Source organism: Macaca fascicularis, chromosome 8 (genome assembly GCF_037993035.2).
Source record: "Macaca fascicularis isolate 582-1 chromosome 8, T2T-MFA8v1.1".
Taxonomy (NCBI): Eukaryota; Metazoa; Chordata; class Mammalia; order Primates; family Cercopithecidae; genus Macaca; species Macaca fascicularis.
The window spans coordinates 70,785,165-70,805,216 of NC_088382.1; the positions used below are offsets into that span (position 1 = coordinate 70,785,165).

General features: G+C 41.4%; 1 protein-coding gene across 13 annotated transcripts in view; it reads left to right on the forward strand.

Annotated features, from left to right (window-relative positions):
- The window catches only part of CHD7 (chromodomain helicase DNA binding protein 7), a 188,502-nt gene that overhangs the window by 155,372 nt on the left and 13,078 nt on the right, over window positions 1-20,052 (forward strand). For all 13 annotated transcript variants that reach the window (XM_045398308.3, XM_073998839.1, XM_045398306.3 and 10 more), the window contains 16 exons: window positions 2,211-2,421; window positions 2,948-3,143; window positions 3,798-3,965; window positions 4,207-4,386; window positions 7,772-7,882; window positions 7,972-8,177; window positions 10,994-11,193; window positions 11,383-11,542; window positions 14,630-14,719; window positions 15,166-15,269; window positions 16,608-16,737; window positions 17,148-17,220; window positions 17,373-17,430; window positions 18,109-18,337; window positions 18,585-18,793; window positions 18,916-19,587. In XM_045398308.3, the coding sequence (XP_045254243.1) occupies window positions 2,211-2,421; window positions 2,948-3,143; window positions 3,798-3,965; window positions 4,207-4,386; window positions 7,772-7,882; window positions 7,972-8,177; window positions 10,994-11,193; window positions 11,383-11,542; window positions 14,630-14,719; window positions 15,166-15,269; window positions 16,608-16,737; window positions 17,148-17,220; window positions 17,373-17,430; window positions 18,109-18,337; window positions 18,585-18,793; window positions 18,916-19,587 (2,997 nt within the window). The remainder of the gene's footprint in view (window positions 1-2,210; window positions 2,422-2,947; window positions 3,144-3,797; window positions 3,966-4,206; window positions 4,387-7,771; window positions 7,883-7,971; window positions 8,178-10,993; window positions 11,194-11,382; window positions 11,543-14,629; window positions 14,720-15,165; window positions 15,270-16,607; window positions 16,738-17,147; window positions 17,221-17,372; window positions 17,431-18,108; window positions 18,338-18,584; window positions 18,794-18,915; window positions 19,588-20,052) is intronic.

Consider the following 20,052-nt stretch of genomic DNA (forward strand, 5'->3'; position numbering starts at 1 on the left):
ACCCTCTTTCCTTCAATGTTGCGACAATAAAATGTCAAGACAATCGTATAGGAAAGATGTTTGCTGATACTATTTTTGAATGAAATATTATTAGTATAAACTGGCTGCCAGTTGTAAGAACCTGAATTCATAACAAAGAGCTGAATTAATTAATTCAGCAGTAGCTTTTGTCAGGTAAGAAAGAATGGATTTTTTTTTTGGACTATTCTTTTTGGTGGTATAAAAAAGGCAAAAATTATTTTTTTACTCTCTGAATAAATTTAAAATTAAATTTCTCTGCAAATTTGACCGAATTATTTATATTAAAAAATTTTTAACTGAAACTCAAACATATCTGATGTTTATTTTGTCAAAATGATTATTTTCTTTTTGAAAAATATTCATTGGCCATTAATTTGTTTTAAATGGCTAAAATACTATATTTATATTATTGTGGATTTTAACTTAGTATGGACAAAACATAGTTGACCAGATAACGTAAGAGTAAAATTTATTTCTGAATTTCAGAGCTTATGGTATATTGTACAAGAACACACTCGAAAGAGACCTAATGTAACATGTGCACTTAAATCTGTTTCCCCTGTCTCTTGAGGGGCTTGTCCTGAATCTAGAACCTGGGTTTCTAAATTTCATGTTTTAAAAAATATTTAACTTTATTCAAGAACATTCTTGCTAATGCTCTTAAACAGCATTTTGCTCTTTACTCTTACATTTATTTTCCATAAAGAAAAATTGTGAATATTACCTTTTCATTCACTTTAAAAAAGGTGTGAGGACCAGGCCCCCTTCATAGGAAGTCAGTGTATTTTGTGGAAGGCCTTAGTGCTTGGGAAGACATTAAGTGACTTTAATCTGTTCTCAGTAAATTATTTGTTGATTAATAATTAACAAGCTGTATTTCTGCATTTGACCGTGCCATAAGGTAATTTCTACATACAACCTTAAAGTACAGATAGGATTGCACTTTTGTTACATCTGTGCTTGTTGCAGCAGTACCATGTGAGAGGCTGTGGTGGCCTGTCCCACTAACCCAACCTTTAAAGCCTCTGTGAGATTTATATATCCCCATCTTGTGTATAGTTAGTTCACATGTTAAAAACTAGTGGTAGGAAGGTAGTTTTAAGTTTCTGGCACAATTAAAGTCCAGGAGACAATCCCATTAAGATGAATGTGTGTGTGTGTATTTTCTAAAGAATAGTTGAACACATCCTCCACCCTCAGAGAAAGGAGCTGAACACAACAGCTATGTCCTCATTAACCCCAGAGGCAAGAGGAGGCCAGACCAATGCTGTGTAATTCTAGTTAAGCCACCTAAGCAGTTGAAGGAAGCTTAGCCTGCTGCTTCCTGAATAAGCGTGTGTCAGGCAGGGATGTGGTGGGGCATCTTTCCTTAGGAAGATGTCATCTTCTTGAGGCCTCTTGCCAATGTACCCAAGTCTTTGGACCAGCAAAAATCCATGTGGGGCTATGAGGGAGAAAAGAAGGGTGTAAGCATAGAAGTCTTGTGTCAAACACTTAAAAGTTTATTTGTTTTTAATTTTAAAAGGTTTGGATAGTTCAAGATAGAATTTTGTATCTTAGGAAAAATTACCAGATGAGAATGAATGTGGAGGGAGATTTAGAGATTACAGTAGATGTATGCTTAGGTCCCCAACAGATATTCCAAGAAATTATCCTGGAAGTAAATTCCTCTTTTTGTAGTTCCTTTGCCTATATTAATATGCAATTGTAGACCCAAACTACTACTGCTCTTACGCTGTAATTGTTAGGACTCTATTCCTTTGTTTTTTCATTTCGGAACAGATTTTGTTGTTTGTGTTTATGTTCAGCTAGTAAACATTTCTTCATTTCTTTAGCAATTTAGGTTCCAAATTTTTTGTAGGTATCTGGCCCTTGGCTTGTTTCTGCCACTTCTGGCTTGACAGTCTGTTGTTGAAATTCCGTTTTTACAGACAGCAAACATTTGTTTGTTGAAAAATGTGGTTTTCCCCCTAAATGCCTCAATGTGTCATGCTTAAAACTTTTATCCCTTTTGTGCATCCACAGTTTTGTATAGACCCAAGTATGAGTAAGTGGATGGATTCTTGTTCATAAGCAGGAGTTTGGTGTTCTGGTTCCTACAGTTTGCAATGGGTTTTGAAAGCAAGTTCATTGTTTTTAGTAATAAAAACCTTTTACAGTATTCACGTTATGCTGTCCAATCTCTGCAGGTGCTGAAGAGAAAATTTTGGAAGAGTTTAAAGAAACACACAATGCAGAGTCTCCAGATTTTCAGCTCCAGGCAATGATCCAGGCTGCTGGCAAGCTAGTGCTGATTGACAAGCTGCTGCCAAAACTGAAGGCTGGTGGCCACAGGGTGCTTATCTTTTCCCAGATGGTGCGCTGCTTGGACATACTGGAAGACTACCTCATTCAAAGACGGTGAGGGCCACCATATCAGAATAATAAAAAGGAAATCTAAAATTACCTTCACAGGGTTCCAAGCAGTCCACTAAAAGTGGTATCTATGATAAAGGGGATAGAATGGGGAAAATGTATCACATGTCATTTTTAAAACTATAGATGTACATGATTATTTTATATGATGACTACAGGAGGACATTGCATACTTTTTTAGGCAATCTTATTTCCCCATTGCCTTTATTTGAGTAAGGGAGAATATTTCTTACTTAAAATTGAAATTATTTGTTATCTTACTGTTATAGGTGTCAGCTGTTTTTAGAATTTAGCTATTTCCCTGGAGAGGAAGTAAAATAAAATTTAATCGTTGATCATTCAATCAATTATATAAAAAACTCCAATAAACCCTGTTTGCTCTGAGATTAGCTCTGTTAAGTCATATTAGTCTTTTAAATATATATTCCATATTGTAATAAAAATTTTAAAAAAGGAGCAAGTATGTTGTCGCTGTGTGTCAGGCCTCCTTGTTCACACTGATGATTTCTAGGTACCCATATGAAAGGATTGACGGCCGAGTAAGAGGCAACCTCCGCCAGGCAGCTATCGACAGATTCTCCAAACCTGATTCTGATAGGTTTGTTTTCCTCCTGTGTACAAGGGCAGGAGGTTTAGGCATTAACCTCACTGCTGCTGATACCTGCATCATCTTTGATTCAGACTGGAATCCCCAAAATGACCTCCAGGTAAATGCACAAGAAAGTCCTGATGCCTTTAAAAAAGAAGTCATTCTGCTTACTATGACAGAGAGTCCCAGTCAGACCCATAAATTAATGTTGCGTTGTCACTCAGGCTGTGTCCTATGACTCAGAGCAAGTAACCAACTAGTAACTTATTGATTAATAATGTGAGAAGAAACTTTTTAGTTTTAACCTTCTTCTAAATGGCACCTCTATTTATTGGCACATAGATAGGGTCTTATAACTGGCAGTTGAGTCTTGTCATTCGTTGGTAGCCGTCTTAGCTCAGGTCTCCTTAACAAAATACCATAAATTGGTTGGCTTAAACAGCAGACATTTATTTCTCACAGTTCTGGAGGTTGGAGGTCCAAGACCAGAGTGCCAGCAGAGTCAGGTTCTTGGTGAGGGCCCTCTTCCTGGTTTACGGACAGTCATCATCTTGCTGTGTCCTCACCCAGCTTAACGAGAGCCAGCTCTCTTGTCTCTTTATATGAACACTAATCCCGTTCGTGAGGACTCCACCCTCATGACCTAATTACTTCCCTAAGGCTCCACCTCCAAATATCATCACAATTGGAATGAGGGTTTCAGCATATGAATTTGGTGGGGAGACAAACATTCAGTTCATTGCAGTAACTATTAATTTCATTTTTCTTCCAGGCTCAGGCTAGATGTCATAGAATAGGACAGAGCAAATCTGTGAAAATCTACAGGCTGATTACAAGAAATTCCTATGAAAGGGAAATGTTTGACAAGGCTAGTTTGAAGCTGGGGCTGGATAAAGCTGTGCTACAGTCTATGAGTGGAAGAGAAAATGCTACCAATGGGGTAAAACCACCCTTGCCCAAACCATTCATTTATTCTGGCACTTTTCTTTATTTAACTAATTATAAAAAATTACTCAGCTTTTGATTATTTTTCGACCTCAATATTTTAAGTGTATTTTTGTAACACTTTCCTTTGTTATAATTTAGGTTTACTCTCTTTGAGAAAAATGCGGCATTTGTTTAGTCTACAAATCTTTTAATTCTAAATTATTTTGAGTATTTTAAATATTTCTCTAAAACAGGTACAACAGCTTTCCAAGAAAGAAATAGAGGATCTTCTACGAAAAGGGGCCTATGGTGCACTCATGGATGAGGAGGATGAAGGGTCTAAATTCTGTGAAGAAGATATTGATCAGATCCTCCTACGTCGAACCCACACCATTACCATTGAGTCGGAAGGGAAAGGTTCCACGTTTGCTAAGGTGTGAATCGATCTGAAGAGGCCAGGTTTTCCATAGAAACATAACAGAGTTCATGTGAAAAGTACCTTGTAAAAGTGCTTACAAGATGCATTGGGAATTAATCAAATTAATCATTAACTCCCTGTGGAACCCCTGGCACATGAAGCTTTCTTTATGCTTTGGTTTCTCTTCTGTGTACCTGCCACTGGTATTTGCCCTCGCCTTGTCATCCTTGTATCTACTTCCCAGCTCCTGAGGCTAATCCCTCAGTTGTGTTCTTGACTCCATCCTCTCCACTTCTGAGATCCTGCTCCATTGGCATCTTCCTTCTCTCCCCAGATTCTGGTTTCTGAAACAGCCTGTAAGAATGATCAACTCACTCCTTTAAAAACACCTGTCCACTATTTTCCCCTTTAACTCTGTCTCCATACATAAACTCTTTTCAGAGCTAAAATCCACACAAACGTAATCTACTCCACCTGTCTCTACTGTCTCCCTTTCTACTTATTTTTCAGCTTTTTCAGCTTCCAGCTTGCACCCGTTCCCTGCCTCTCTATCAGAGCTGCTCTGGCCAGGGTCACCACTGAGTACATCCAATGGTTCCACCTGAGAGCCCCTTCTGAGGTTTTGCCTGCATTTTGTTCTAGCCATCTCACTAAGGCCCACTCTGTACTTTTATTTTTAACAGCTTTACTGAAATGTAATTAACTGACTATACAGTTAACCTGTCTTAAGTGTACAATTCAGTGCCTTTACCATATTACAGACGTGAGCACATACTACCACAATCTAAGTTTGAAACATTTCCATTACCCCGGAAAGGTCCTTATGCTCATTAGCAGTCATTCCCTATTCCTATCCGTACTAGTCTCCCATATCTGGAAAGCATGAATCTACTTTATTTTTCTACAGATTTGCCTTCTCTGGACAGTGGACAGTTAACATAAATGGAATCATATGATGTATGATCTTTTGTGTCTGACTTCATTTGCTTAGCATAATGTTTTTCAGGTTCATCCATATTGTAGTATGAATCAGTAATTCATTTTTATTGCTGAACAGTATTCCATTTTATGGGTATACCACATTTATTTGTTGATAATGGACATCTGGGTTGTTTTTACTATTGGTTATTATGAAGAATGTTGTTATGGATATTTGTGTACAAGTTTTTATATAGACTTGTTTTCATTTTTCTTGAGTATATACCAGGAGTAGAATTGCTGGGTCCTATGTTAACTTCATGTTTGACCCTTTGAGGAACTGCCAGACTGTTTTCTAAAGTGACTGTACTATTTTCTTTCCAAGTCAAATAGTAAGAAGTATAGATGAGGATATGGAGGAAATGGAACTCCATATCCTCCCCAATACTTTTTATTATCTGAGTTTTTAGTTTTTGCCGTTCTAATGGGTGTGAGGTCATATCCCACTCTTGTTTTTATTTGCATTTCTCTGATGATATTGAGCATCTTTTCATGTGCTTATTGGCCAGATGTAGATCATCTCTGGAAAAAATTCTATTCAAGTTCTTTGTTCATTTTTTGAGTTTCTTGTTATTAATATTTCAGACTTAAAATATGTTCTGTATGAAAGTTCTGTATTAATATGATTGCAGATATTTTCTCCTACTCTTTTCTTAATAGCGTGTAATTTTAATGAAGCCCAGTTTACCATCTTTTTCTTTTATCGCTTGTGTTTTAGTGCATTGTCAAACCCAAGCTCACAGAGATTTATGTTTTCTACAGATTTGCCTACTCTGGACAGTGGTCAGTTCATATAAATGGAATCATGTGGTATATGATCTTTTGTGTCTGGCTTCATTCAGTTAGCATAATGTTATTCACTAGCGTAACTTAGATTCCAAGATTCGTAGTTTTTAACTCTTACATTTTGGTCTGTGATTCCATTTGAATAGAGTTTTGTGTATGGTATGAGGTAGGGGTCCAACCTTCCTTTTGCATGTGGCTGTCCAGTTATCCCAGCTCCTCCAATCTGGAAAGGCTCTTCTCCTGTGGGCTTTGAGACCCACATCTTCTCCCTTACATCTTTCAGCTTTATGTCAGATTATTTTCTCAGAGCTCACAGCCAAATTTACCATCCCTGTCTCTCCCCCTACCACCATCTCTGTTTGTCCACCTGACTGACATCATTCAGATGCCTGAAATGGATGCTGAGGTTTTTCCTGGCTTCCTCTTTCATATTTCACATACACCCAGATTCTGACTCTATTAATTTTGCCTTTTTTATTTTTAGGGATGATGTCTCACTGTGTTGCCCAGGCTAGACTTGAACACATGGCTCAAGTCACCTTCCACCTTCAGCTTCCCAAGAATTTTACCTTTTAAAGAATATGTTTCTTTTTTTAAAAATTTTTTTGTTTTTATTTTATTTTATTTTTTGACAGAGTCTTGCTTTGTGGGAGTGCAGTGGGAGTGCAGTGGCGCAATCTCGACTCACTGTAACCTCTTCCTCCTGGGTTCAAGTGATTCTCTTGCCTCAGCTTCCCGAGTACCTGGCATTACAGGCGTGCACCACCATGCCTGGCTAATTTTTGCATTTTTAGTAGAGACAGGGTTTCACCATGTTAGCCAGGATGGTCTCAAACTCCTGACCTCAAACCATCTGCCCACCTTGACCTCCCAAAGTGCTGGGATTATAGGCGTGAGCCACCACGCCTGGCCTAAAGAATATGTTTCTAAACCACCTTCTTTTCTCCATTTTGTTATTTCTTCTGTAAATTATTACAGTGGCCTCTTCTGCTGTGTTCTGACCTCCATGCTCCAAGCATTGGTATGACCTTTCCAACTTGTGACTCTAGATATGATTGTGTCCATAATGAGATTATTCCCAGTTTCAAATAGTCCCTGGTTCCCTCGGGATAGAGTTCAAACTCTGTTAACAACACATAGAAGACACTGCTTCACCTAGCTTCCCTCTCCCTCACCAGCTCGACCTCTGGCTCTTCTTCCCTGACTACCCTTTTCCCCTTTACTCTCCTCTGTGCCATGGCACATGCTCTGCTGTGAACATGTCCACATGCTTTCCTGTTTTATGAATGTTTTAAAATGGTTCAGGCATCATTTTATGGGAGAGCCTTTTCTTCTCAGTTTCCAGCAATGCCCTGCCTGAACCAGGTTAGGGGCCCCTCCTCTGTATATCACTTGCACTGGTCTATACCTTTGCTCCCTGTCATTTATCATGCTGCAGTGTAATTCTTTGGTTTGGTCTCAGCTCCTGGTCAGTCAGTTGCCTGAGGGCCCGTCTGTCATTCTAGTCCCATCTACTGTAGTGTCTAGCACAAGTAGAGGAACGCACAATATTGGAGCAAATGAATAAACAAAAGCTGCTTTACATTCTACTTCTGAGAAAAACCTCTCAAAGTAATGTGTTTCTTTTTTCTCTGTAGGCCAGTTTTGTTGCATCTGGAAATAGGACAGATATTTCCTTGGATGATCCAAATTTCTGGCAAAAGTGGGCTAAGAAGGCTGAATTGGATATTGATGCCTTAAATGGGAGGGTGAGTAAGAAGTCCCATTCAAACACCTATCTGATCTAAACCAAGAGCCACTCTTTCAGAAATTTCAAATGTATCTCCTCTTTTGTTAGAACAACCTGGTTATTGATACTCCAAGAGTGAGAAAGCAGACCAGGCTCTACAGTGCAGTGAAGGAAGATGAGCTGATGGAGTTCTCAGACTTGGAAAGTGATTCTGAAGAAAAGCCCTGCGCAAAGCCACGGCGCCCCCAGGATAAGTCACAGGGCTATGCAAGGAGTGAGTGTTTCAGGGTGGAGAAGAATCTGCTTGTCTATGGGTAAGTAGGACTCACTACGTAAGATGGAATTTTGTTCTAACGATAGTTAGAATTCCCAACTGGTATAGAGCTATATTTGTGTTCGAATTTGTGTGACACCCCTTTGCACAGTCAAATGAATGCTTCTGCAGTAACTTTACAGGGCTTTGGAGCCATTTGGTTAACATAATCTAAGTTGTTCAGATGCTTCTGGATTCAGAGGTCACCTGAAGTTAGGGTGCTTGTGTGTACCTTAAGGAATTATGCCAGATCCAGATTTACATGTTGATTATTAATAAGAACAAAGTGTCAAAATTACAAAATCTTTTCTCACTTTACAAGCTTTGCATAAAATTTGTGACTGTCGTAAGCTTTCAATATTTCTCTTATAAAAAATTGTCAAAGGCAATAATCTCACTTGTTAAATTCTTCCTTGCAACTCATGTGAACCATGAATGGTCATTTGAACTTTGTGAAAGTGTTGTATTTTTCCTGCTGGACTACAAGTTTCTGAAAGGCAGGATCCATGTCTAATTTATCTCTGAATCACTGTGGCGCCCGAAGCAGTACTTCAAATGGCAGGGTGCTCAGTAAGTATCTGAATCGGTCAATAAGAGTTCTCTAACAGATTGTGGGACTATAGGCAACTCCTGTTAAAAAAAACAAAACAAAACAAAAAAACTGCTACTAGAGTAACCTTTCTACAGATCTGATGACGTCCTGTCTTGGATGATTTCTTCCAATGGATTACCATTAGTTTCAGAGTAAACACAAACATATGCTGACATGGCATCCAGAGCTCTTCTAGGCCCTTGTCTTCTGTTGGTTCTTTCCCATGGGCAGTACAAGCTTCTGTTAGGACAGACGGCTTCATCTCCTTCAATGTGCCACGCTCCATCTCATCTGTGTCTTTGCACAAGCTCTTCCCACTGCCTAGAGGACCCCCCACGTGCACCTCCACTGGGAGGTGACCTGCCTCCCTTCTGCTCTCTGTGGGTGTCCGATGCAGGCATCAGCTTGTGCTCTGCAACCGAGTCTGGCCTATACTTCCCATCACACTCATCATGTTGTTTACGATTTTTGAGTCACCTCCCTCTTTTGCTAGATTCTGTTTGCAGCTCCTTGAGGATGGAGGCTCCTTCTTTGTGCCCTCAGTGCGTAGTGCAGTGTGAGCAGACACATAGTGCTGATAAATGCTTGTTCATCAGAAGTCCATCCTCATTATCTGTGCAAGCTGGGCATCCTCTCTTGTCTCTTCTTACATGGGGCAGAGACTCACACCCTGCCCCCCAAAAGCCTTTTGCTACCCTCACCTGCTGCCATGTTTCAGCACAGTCATCCGATTTGAGAGTTCTGTGGGTAACTTTAGGAATGGAACACATAAATAACTCCTACAGCTAAGAAGTGTGCTTAGCACAGATTGTCTTTCAGTCAGGTCCTTCCCTCTTCCCATAGTCGTCACTATGTACTGAACACCTATGTGCTGGTCACTGTCTAGGATCCTCTCAGTCACTTGGGGTGGAGCTCTGAGCAAAACAGTCATGGCTTAGGCAGGCAGGTGAGCAAGCAGAAGTGGTGCAGACTGTGACAAGGAAGCACTCTGCTGTGGAGCATAGAGCCTGTCAGCTCACTGTTAAGACACAGCTCCAGTGTTGTCTCCCCACCTCTGGGGTTAGGAGGAGTGAAAGGAGGAATTCCACAAAAAGTCACACAGCCTGTGACTTGGTGGATATCACAAATCAGCCAGGGTAAGAGGGAGTGCTGGGATTTGGGTAGGGAAGGGAAGTAAGATCCCAGCAGACAGAGCAGTGTGTTCCAAGGCCATCAGTGAGAGCTAGCCTTGTGGTTGGAGAAACTTCAAGAAGTTCACAGGAGCCAGAGAGGACCAGGGAGTGACAAGAGACCAAGTCAGGGTGAGAAGCAGGGCCTGAGGGAGGATGTGAGCTGCTCTCTGCTCCAGACACAACTCTCAGTCTGCAGCGGAGGGGCTGTTCATACCATGAGCACTGCCTTGGTGGCTCAGTCTGCTGTGGCCTGGGAGAAGACATGGCTCAGACAGCACCTACTGCTGCCTGCCCCCGTACCTATTTGTTGTGTGGTCTTACCCCACAGCTCCCAGATGAAACAGCACAGCACTGTTTAGTCTGGGATTATAACACGAAACAGGCAGTCAGGCCCCATGGCATGTTGTCTGTTTGCTTCTGTTTTCTGTCCATAGCCCTTTCTCCCACTCATTTCTCATGAGGATCTGAGGGTTGGCAGAACATCTTGCCTGTGAGGGTTCTTATGCTTGGGGTTATTACTCCCCGTTTCAAAAGGAACCTCAGAACTTTCCAGAACCTTTCACCAGTGACTGTGGCATCCCCTTAGAGGTGGGTCGATGCAGCCATATACTGCTCAGCATCACATCCTTGATTTTGGGGTAGTCACACCTTTTATCTTGAGTTGCCTTTTATCTCAGATGGTTGGTCAACATCAAAATGTACTAATCATGACAGTATGAAGCAAAGTCCGTAATTTCCAGGCCCTCGGTTGAACTCATGTCCTGAAAATTGCACTGTTGCAGCCTGCATGTACCTGGAAAAGCCAAGGTTAGCTTTGTGGGGGTTATTCTTGTGGCAGTTCAACTCCTGTGCTTAGGAGCAGTGAACTGAGGGGCAGCTTGCTGTGTAAGGGAGTATTTTTAACTCTTGCACCCTGGATTGCTTTCCTGTCATCCAGCGTGAATTGTTGCTAGTTTTGACCCAGGATTTCCCAACACTGCTACCTGACTGTTAAAGTAAAGCCGTAAATCAAAACTCACAGAGACCTCTGCATGCTGAATATTTGCTTTGCAGTTGGGGACGGTGGACAGACATTCTTTCCCACGGACGCTATAAACGCCAGCTCACTGAGCAAGATGTCGAAACTATCTGCAGAACCATCCTGGTATACTGTCTTAATCATTACAAAGGCGATGAGAATATCAAAAGCTTCATCTGGGATCTGATCACACCCACAGCGGATGGCCAGACTCGAGCCTTGGTCAACCATTCTGGTAGGTTTCTGCCATGTTGTTTGTGCTACAAGGTCACAAAGCCATCAGGATCCTTCGTGACACACTGTTGATAAAGAGATGTGACATACACCCCATATTTCCCTGCCTCGTGCATTCCCTGCCTCTCTGCCATTGACACTATAATTGGAATGTAAAAGGCTTCTATTATTATTATTATGGTGATTCTAGGTTTATCAGCCCCTGTGCCAAGGGGAAGGAAGGGAAAGAAGGTGAAAGCCCAGAGCACACAGCCGGTGGTACAGGATGCCGACTGGCTGGCCAGCTGCAACCCAGATGCCCTGTTCCAGGAGGACAGCTACAAGAAACACCTGAAGCATCACTGTAACAAGTATGTTATTAGAGGGTGGACCTGGAGAGTTTAATTCCCTTTTTATTCTTTAAAAAATGCATGCAGTCGGCCCTTCACGTCTGCAGATGCAGAACTCGCAGATTTGGAGGGCCAACTGAGGGACCTGAGCATCTGCGGATCTTGGTGTCTGAGGGGTGTCCTGGAACCATACTCCTGTGGATATGGAGGGACAGCTCTGTTATTAAGACTTTTAAATGGTGTAGTTGTTGCCTTTGCACAGCCTTACCATTTTTCTTGAAATGTGGTGTCAAGTTACAGGAGAGCATACGTTTAGGTGACTGATTATTTTTTAACATGGTAAGATACACAACACAACATTTACCATTTTTACCGTTTATAAGTGATCAATCCGTTGGCATTATTTACACTCAAAATACTGTACCTGAAATGTTTCCATCATCCCAAATGTAAATACTGTATCAATTAAACAGTAACTTGCCTGGCCCCTGGCAATCACCATTCTATTTTCTGTTTCTATTAGTTTGTCTGTCCTATATGTCTCCTAAGGGGAATCACAGATTATTTGTCCTTCTGTGCCTGGCTTACTTCACTTAATATTTTCAAGGTTCATTTGTGTTACGGTATCAGAATTTCATTCCTGTTTATGGCTGAATAGTATTCCATTGTGTGTATATGCCACGTTTCGTTTGTCCCAGTCATCTGTTGACAGACACTTGGGCTGGTTATCATGGCTGTTGTGAATAATGGTGCTATGAACATTGTAGAGGACTGGTTTTTAACCAGTATCTGTTAGATAATTGTAGTCAGCGTTATATGATCCCACCTTCAACTAACTGCGTACAGTGGAGGGAGGACTGGGGAGTTCATGTATTATTTTTTGCTTAATATTACCTCAGTTGCTGGGTCCATTTTTTCTGCCTATGAGCTTAGAATCATATTTCTTACCTTTATTTCCAAAAACTGATTATAGATAATTGAAGAATATTGAACCTAAATTTATTTCATTGCTTGGAGTTCTGTTAACAGTTCCTATTAAACTAACATCTGCATATGTTGTTTCCTTATTCTGAATATGCGTTTTTCCATATCACTAGTTCAGGCAACAATGCTACTGATCAGCTCTATGTCCTAGCTTCGTGTGACCTTGAGCAAGTTATTCAGCCTCTTGAGGACTCACTTTCCTGGTGAGTCCAGTAGACCTCGGCAGCAAGATCTCAGCTGGATGAGGCAGGATGTAAATAAGTATGCATTTCTCTTTGTAAAAGTAGCAGCAACAAAGTCTGAGCACATAATACTGGCAGCGTGCCAAGCGCTTTGTATGGCTTATCTGTTTGAGTTGTCTAAGATTAGTATGACTTTTATCCCCATTTAACTGACAAGGAAACTGAGACTAAAGTTGAGTAACCTCCTCAAGGACCCTCAGCTAGTTAAGGGGCAGAACCAGGTTTGAACCCAAGTAGATGAGGGCAGCCTCAGCTCGGAAGTCTTCTCTGCTCCTCAGAGCTGTGGTGAGGCTCCAAGGCATCTTCAGAACCATTACCTCCAACCCTTTTGGTATCTCAGAAACTTGGTGGTTACTGCTGTGGCATAAAAGTGCTTCCTAAAATCCTACCCCACTCACACTCTTAGAAAATGTCTGTTCAGTATGGCACAGTTAATGTTTAATCTCATGAGTTCACAAGAGAAAAAAAATCTAAAGACATAGAAATGAGTTATCCAAAGTGAGTCTCTTCAGGGATTTACAAGCTCATGCTTGACCTATCCAGAGCCCATGCTGGCCATGAGTAGGCTCGTGGTTGGGGGAAGGCCTATTGGGGAGCATCTGTTGATGTGTGATCGGGAGTTGTCTGTTGTGGTGAATCCTAGTTGTTATTTTGAAGTTTTAGGGACAGTTTCCACACCCTGAAAACAGCGTGGTGTAGTAGAGCCTGAAGACCTAGTTCCAATTGTCCCACGTGCAAGGTAACTCTGTGGCCTTGGATTTGTCACTTATCTTCTGCTACCATCAGTTTTCCCATTTGAAAGTGGAAATTATAACTTGCCCTGCTTCATCATAGGGTTGTTGTGAAGATCAAAAGGGCTAGTGTAAGTGTGAGACATTGGTTGTAAAGTGCTGTACAAGTACATGATGGGATTACTCAGCTGGGGAAATAACATTTGTATTATCATGTACTCATGGCCAAGAAGGCCACGATTCACCTGTCAGTCCCCAATGCACACCAGGGCTGTCCAGCAGGGGATACTAGCTTTGGTAGACACTGGCTTTTGGGACTTACCAGGTGGACTTTCTTGAAAGAATTATGTTTTAGCCATTGAGGAACTCCAAGCAGGATTGAAAATCTAGTTCCTAGAATTCCAAGCATTTTAAAAAATCGATTTCTTGAGAATGATTAAGAATGTCAATGAATTGGACACATTTTAATTTTCTAATTTTTTTTTCAAGCTACTACAACTTAAGTTCCCAGGTACAAAAAACTAGAAGGAATAAAAATGTCTAACATAGTATTTCATACAGGAGAAGAGCAAGGACACACCTTCTACCCAACCCTGTCGCCATCTTCTTTTCTCGGAAGCAAAGTTGTATAATCTGAAAAACCTGACATTCCATATTGAGGGTTTATTGTAAGGTAGTAAAACCAGATTTTATATCTCGTTTATTCCTACAACTTCTGATGTGCTTCCAAAAATGGTATTAAGGCAGCAGCTGAGGAAATTTTATGAGATAATGAAGCAGAACAGTTACTGAAAGCCATCTGCTCAGTTGTTTACAAACTTGCTTCAATACTTCAGAGGCAATGGTAGGGTACGTGTCTAAACTTCACAAGCTGCACTAGGTAGAACTAAATGAAGTGCGCCTGGGCTGGGCTGAGCTTGGGCCCTCTCTGTGCAGTGTGAGCGGTTGCCAGGCAGGCCTGTTGGAAGCCAGCAGAAAGCACCACACAGAGGTGATTATGTGCCACCATCTGTCACGCTTCAAGCCTACCATACAGCATGGCTAATCAGCCTTGGCAGGATGATGGATGAACAGCAGCAGCTGCCAAAAGCCACTGTTGGCAAACAGTCCTGAAGTTAAGAACTTTTTCCCCCCTCTGTCTTCCTCTCCAGGGTCCTGCTGCGTGTCCGCATGCTGTACTACCTAAGACAAGAAGTGATAGGAGACCAGGCAGATAAGATCTTAGAGGGTGCTGACTCAAGGTTAGTGCGAGCTCACGTTTGTACTCAACCTCAGTGAGATAATCTGGGTAGCCGGAAAACATCATGGATTGTGTTTCAGAACATTCGTAAACCACTAGTAACCCATCTCCTTTTTTGCATCTTGAATGCGGTATTTGTCCTTCCTGCTTGGGGATGTGATGAGAATCAGGAAAAGGCTGTTTGTATTTATGTTTGTAGTGTAAAGAGGTGCGAACTAAAGCACTGGTGTTCTGAGATGACCCTTAAAATGGGATACCATGTGATAAAGTTCTTTCTGGTCATAGCAGAGGGCTACTGACTCATGCCCTTTCTTTTTACCTTTGCTGATACCTCCCCACCATGCTCAGATGTTTATTGTGGGAGAGAGGGCACGTGAGCCGTGTATCACATTCATTACTTGGAATTCTTTTTTAATACTAATATTTCTTATAAATGTTGTCTTTCAGTGAAGCCGATGTGTGGATCCCTGAACCTTTCCATGCTGAAGTTCCTGCAGATTGGTGGGATAAGGAAGCAGACAAATCCCTCTTAATTGGAGTGTTCAAACATGGTAAGTGACGTTTCTGTTTGAATACGTCTCGACTGTATGGCTTGGTCTTTATTTAGAACTCTTTACATACTCTTTTCCAAAGTCATAATATTAATGAGGATAGTTCCAAAGGACTCTTGGCGTCTACCATTTTTCTGTACTAAAAATCTAATATGAACTGTAAATATCAGATGCTGTTTTTGAATGTTTGTTGAGCATTTGAGAAGAAAACATTTCTTTCTTGGCTGTAAATAAAACCCAAACCATATTTGTTTTAATAATAGCCAAGTTGTACTATAGCTCTCCCTAAACTTTGCTTCCAGCATGGCTTCCCTTGCTAACTCTGCCAACCAGTGTCAAAGTGGACGGTGGGCTTAACCTCTGCTATTAATCTGTACAAGTGCCTCCTGGGCTTTGTTCCAAGCAATATTTCACAAATGTCAGTGCTGAGAACTCGTGGCTCCCCTGAGTGGGATGCAGCCTTGTTAACTTTGAAAGGCTGGGGATGCAGAACTGGCATGATATATACAGTGAGCGATTCCTGATTATAATCCCAATTCTCTGGAGGTCGTGGAGGTATTCTCAGCAGCCCAGCCTGACTAAAGGGGAGAATGATGGCTTATAAAACCTTTCATGATTACAGTTTGGCTTGCGGCTCTACAGCAGTTAGGAGCAGTGTGTTGTAGTACACATCCTAATTGAATTGTGCTGTTCTGCCTATGTACTGCAGCCGCGTTTTGTGAGCTCAGCCTCAAAATCATTTTCCCGCAGTGCACTGTTGGGATCTGCCATTTTCCATCTAGTCAACTTGGGCAGTCAAAAAGCAAATTGCAGTTTGAAAACCATAGAGGGAACAGTGTCATCTTACTGACATGCATCATCCTAAACCTAATAAGACAGGTTCGCTGGCCTTACGTATATGGGGATTTTTCAGCCAGCCATGCGAGTTCCTGCAGGACTGATGCTATTCACAGGGTGGATGGGGGTGGACTCAGCGCACCCCTGCAGAGGTCATAAAGGAACATTGCGAAGCCTTCTAAATGTCAAGCAAAATTAGATCTGGGGGAAAATAGGTTCAGAAATCCTCCCAGGCATCTTGCAGTTATTCTGAACCTGTTTTTCTATTAGTGTTTGTGGTAATTCTGATAATATCCCTGAGGTGTAACTTGGCCCCCAGTACCTTCCCTAGAAGGAGCATTCCATAGTATCCTCTACTAAAACAAGGTCCACTTAGATTCAACATAGATGCTAACCTTGACTGAGAAACAAACTTGTGTTGTGGCAGTGTTGTGATTTTGCCTGTGATGGGGCCTTTCTTTGTTTCTGTGTGTTTTCCGTGCACGGATGGGCACGGCACAGGCTATGAGAAGTACAACTCCATGCGAGCTGACCCCGCACTGTGCTTTCTGGAACGAGTTGGTATGCCTGATGCCAAGGCCATAGCTGCCGAGCAAAGAGGAACAGACATGCTAGCAGATGGTGGTGACGGGTAAGAAGGACATTTTAAAATTTGAATAAACTTTATGTCAGTTTCACATCTATTGGCAGCGCTCAGTTCTTACCCTGCACTACACACTGTATTGTGTCAGATTTGAAGTTCAAGTGCTGTTTACCAGTCTACTCTATTTGTGTGTTGTAATGACTGTTTAAAGGATATACATTATCTTGATAATCTGAAACTTGTTTTTCTTTTCCAAATGTCATTTCCCCCGACCTCTCCAGACCTCCTCCACCACCCTGCCACGGCTGCATGTTTTAAATACTGATAGAGTTGCTTTTGATGTCAAACCCATAATTAAAAGTAGCACTGGATAGATTGTTACTCTTTCCTACCCACCCCCCCTTCCCTCTCTTGCTTATCAGTATCATTCGAACAATTTTTATGTTTGTTTTACATAGGGGAGAATTTGATAGAGAAGATGAAGACCCAGAATATAAACCAACCAGAACACCATTCAAAGATGAAATAGATGTATGAACTTGAGTATATTGGCTTTTATAGCTCCATTAAATATTATATGCCCATATAAGACTTGTTAAACTTTATAGATAATGACCTTTTCTTTAAAAGACAAACAAAAATGAGACCCCAAATTAAAGTCATTCTGTTTCTTTGCTTTCAAGGAATTTGCAAATTCTCCTCCAGAGGATAAGGAAGAATCCATGGAAATACATGCCACAGGTAAGGCCCCAGAAAAGCTCGTGCAGCTGAGCAGTCATTGTTCATGTGGTAGGGACTGTCCTGCTTCACAATGGCAGTGTCTTAACACCTTGTTTCTTCTACACTGACCTGTTTTGTGAATCATTTTAATTCTTGTTAATGGTTGTGTTTTCATTACATTGAATTTCTTAGCTAGGATAACTGTTTCTTTGATGATAATTAGCTGATTTATATTTTACACTAATTAGTGAAAAATTTTAAGTATCTAAACTATAACTCTTGGGAATAGAGAATTTGCTCTGCATTTACCTAAAATATTTTCAGTTTATTTAGAATATTGACCTTTTACCGAATAAAATCATTACACAACAATTATGCAGTTATTTTTTATACTCAAGATGATTATTGCACATACATTAGAGGAGAGTACCTTATAAGGAAGTTTATGCTGTAAAGTGTGTTTCTTTATGTAGGACTAATAAATAATGTTTTCACCCCCTCTAAGGAATTAAAAAAGAAATAAGTGTATACGTTCCAAGCAAATGTTATTACTTATTTATATTTTTAAAATGAGGGCACTGAGATGCCCTTACCCACACTGTCATTTGAATCTTAACAAGTCATCCTGTTTTGTTGGAATACTCTGTGTGTTGCAAGATTTCAGCTACACATTTCAAAAATGTTTTTCTACTTCCGCAGGCAAGCACAGTGAGAGTAATGCTGAGTTAGGCCAACTTTACTGGCCTAACACTTCAACCCTGACTACACGTCTGCGCCGGCTCATTACTGCCTATCAGCGCAGCTATAAAAGGCAACAGATGAGGCAAGAGGCCCTAATGAAGACTGACCGGCGCAGACGGCGGCCTCGAGAGGAAGTGAGAGCTCTGGAAGCGGAAAGGGAAGCTATTATATCTGAGAAGCGGCAAAAGTGAGTTTCTTCAGGGTTTCACTCAGCTCCTGGTACATTCCCTTCTGCCCTGCTCCTGTAGACCCACAGGAGATGGGACTCATATCAAAGAGTGACCGCCAAAGAAAGGCTCACTCCAGCAAAGCAGTCTGTCTCCCCACCCCCAAATAACTACCATGTATAAAGTCTGGGAGAAAGGGGAAAAGAAACAGTAAATATTAAGTCTTTTCCTGAAGTGTGATGCAAGCTAATATAATCTTTCTAACAGGTGGACAAGAAGAGAAGAGGCTGATTTTTACCGTGTGGTATCTACCTTTGGGGTTATTTTTGACCCTGTGAAACAGCAATTTGACTGGAATCAATTTCGAGCCTTTGCCAGGCTTGACAAAAAGTCTGATGAAAGTTTGGAGAAATACTTCAGTTGTTTTGTGGCCATGTGTAGGCGAGTATGTCGAATGCCTGTCAAGCCAGATGATGGTAGGTACATTTAGCAACAAAGCTCTATGTGAAAAGACCAGTAAAGTGAAACATAAGAAAGTGTACAATGTAGACTGCTTTTGAGTTCTTCCCAAGTAAATATGAGCCCTTCTGTGTTACAGAACCGCCAGACCTCTCCTCCATAATTGAGCCGATCACAGAGGAGCGAGCCTCTCGAACTCTGTACCGCATTGAGCTACTACGGAAGATCCGCGAGCAGGTTCTCCATCACCCCCAGCTGGGAGAGAGGCTTAAGCTCTGCCAGCCAAGCTTGGATCTGCCAGAGTGGTGGGAGTGTGGACGGCATGACCGAGACTTGCTGGTTGGTGCTGCTAAACATGGGGTCAGTCGGACAGATTATCACATCCTCAATGACCCTGAGTTATCCTTCTTGGATGCACATAAAAACTTTGCTCAAAACAGAGGAGCAGGTAATACATCTTCCTTGAACCCACTGGCAGTTGGATTTGGCCAGACTCCTCCAGTCATGTCATCTGCTCACATTCAAGATGAGAAGGTACTGGAACAAGCGGAAGGCAAAGTGGAGGAGTCTGAAAACTCAACTGCCAAGGAGAAAGGTGAGGGCAAAGAAGAGGAAGAAGAAACCGACGGCAGCGGAAAGGAGAGCAAGCGGGAATGTGAGGCGGAGGCCAGCTCTGCGAAAAATGAACTGAAAGGTGTCGAGGTCGGCATAGATGCTGGGTCCAAATCTATCTCAGAGAAAGGTTCCGAAGAGGATGAAGAGGAAAAGCTGGAGGATGACGATAAGTCGGAAGAGTCTTCCCAGCCTGAAGGTAAGGCCTCACCACTGGCCCCTCTCCCGATCCCACAGCAGCTGGTTGTGAGATATGTTGCTTTCTGGCAGCATGGCACCTGCTCTTTTCTTTTTCACGAGTACTTAGTGTACATTTTCTTCCATGAGGGGATAGTTTCAAGTTTTGCTTATACCTGTGTTTTGCCCTGGCACCTCATAGCACCTAACCATGGTATTTTGAACAACGTAAACTCTTAAGAAGAGTTGCATGGACACATTAGCAACTTTTGGTTTAAGGATGGAAGTTAGCTTGTAGTGACAGTGTATTAAGAATTCTATGTGATTTTAATTTTGACAAATGTGAGGGAAGGTGGCCATTCACTGAGTAAATATTGTTAATCATTTTGAAACAATTGGTGCTTATGTTTTGATTCAGAAGTAAAGAGTAGGAATAGAATCTAAAAATAACCAATTTTTTAAGTCGCAGTAAGGTTGCTGAAACTGG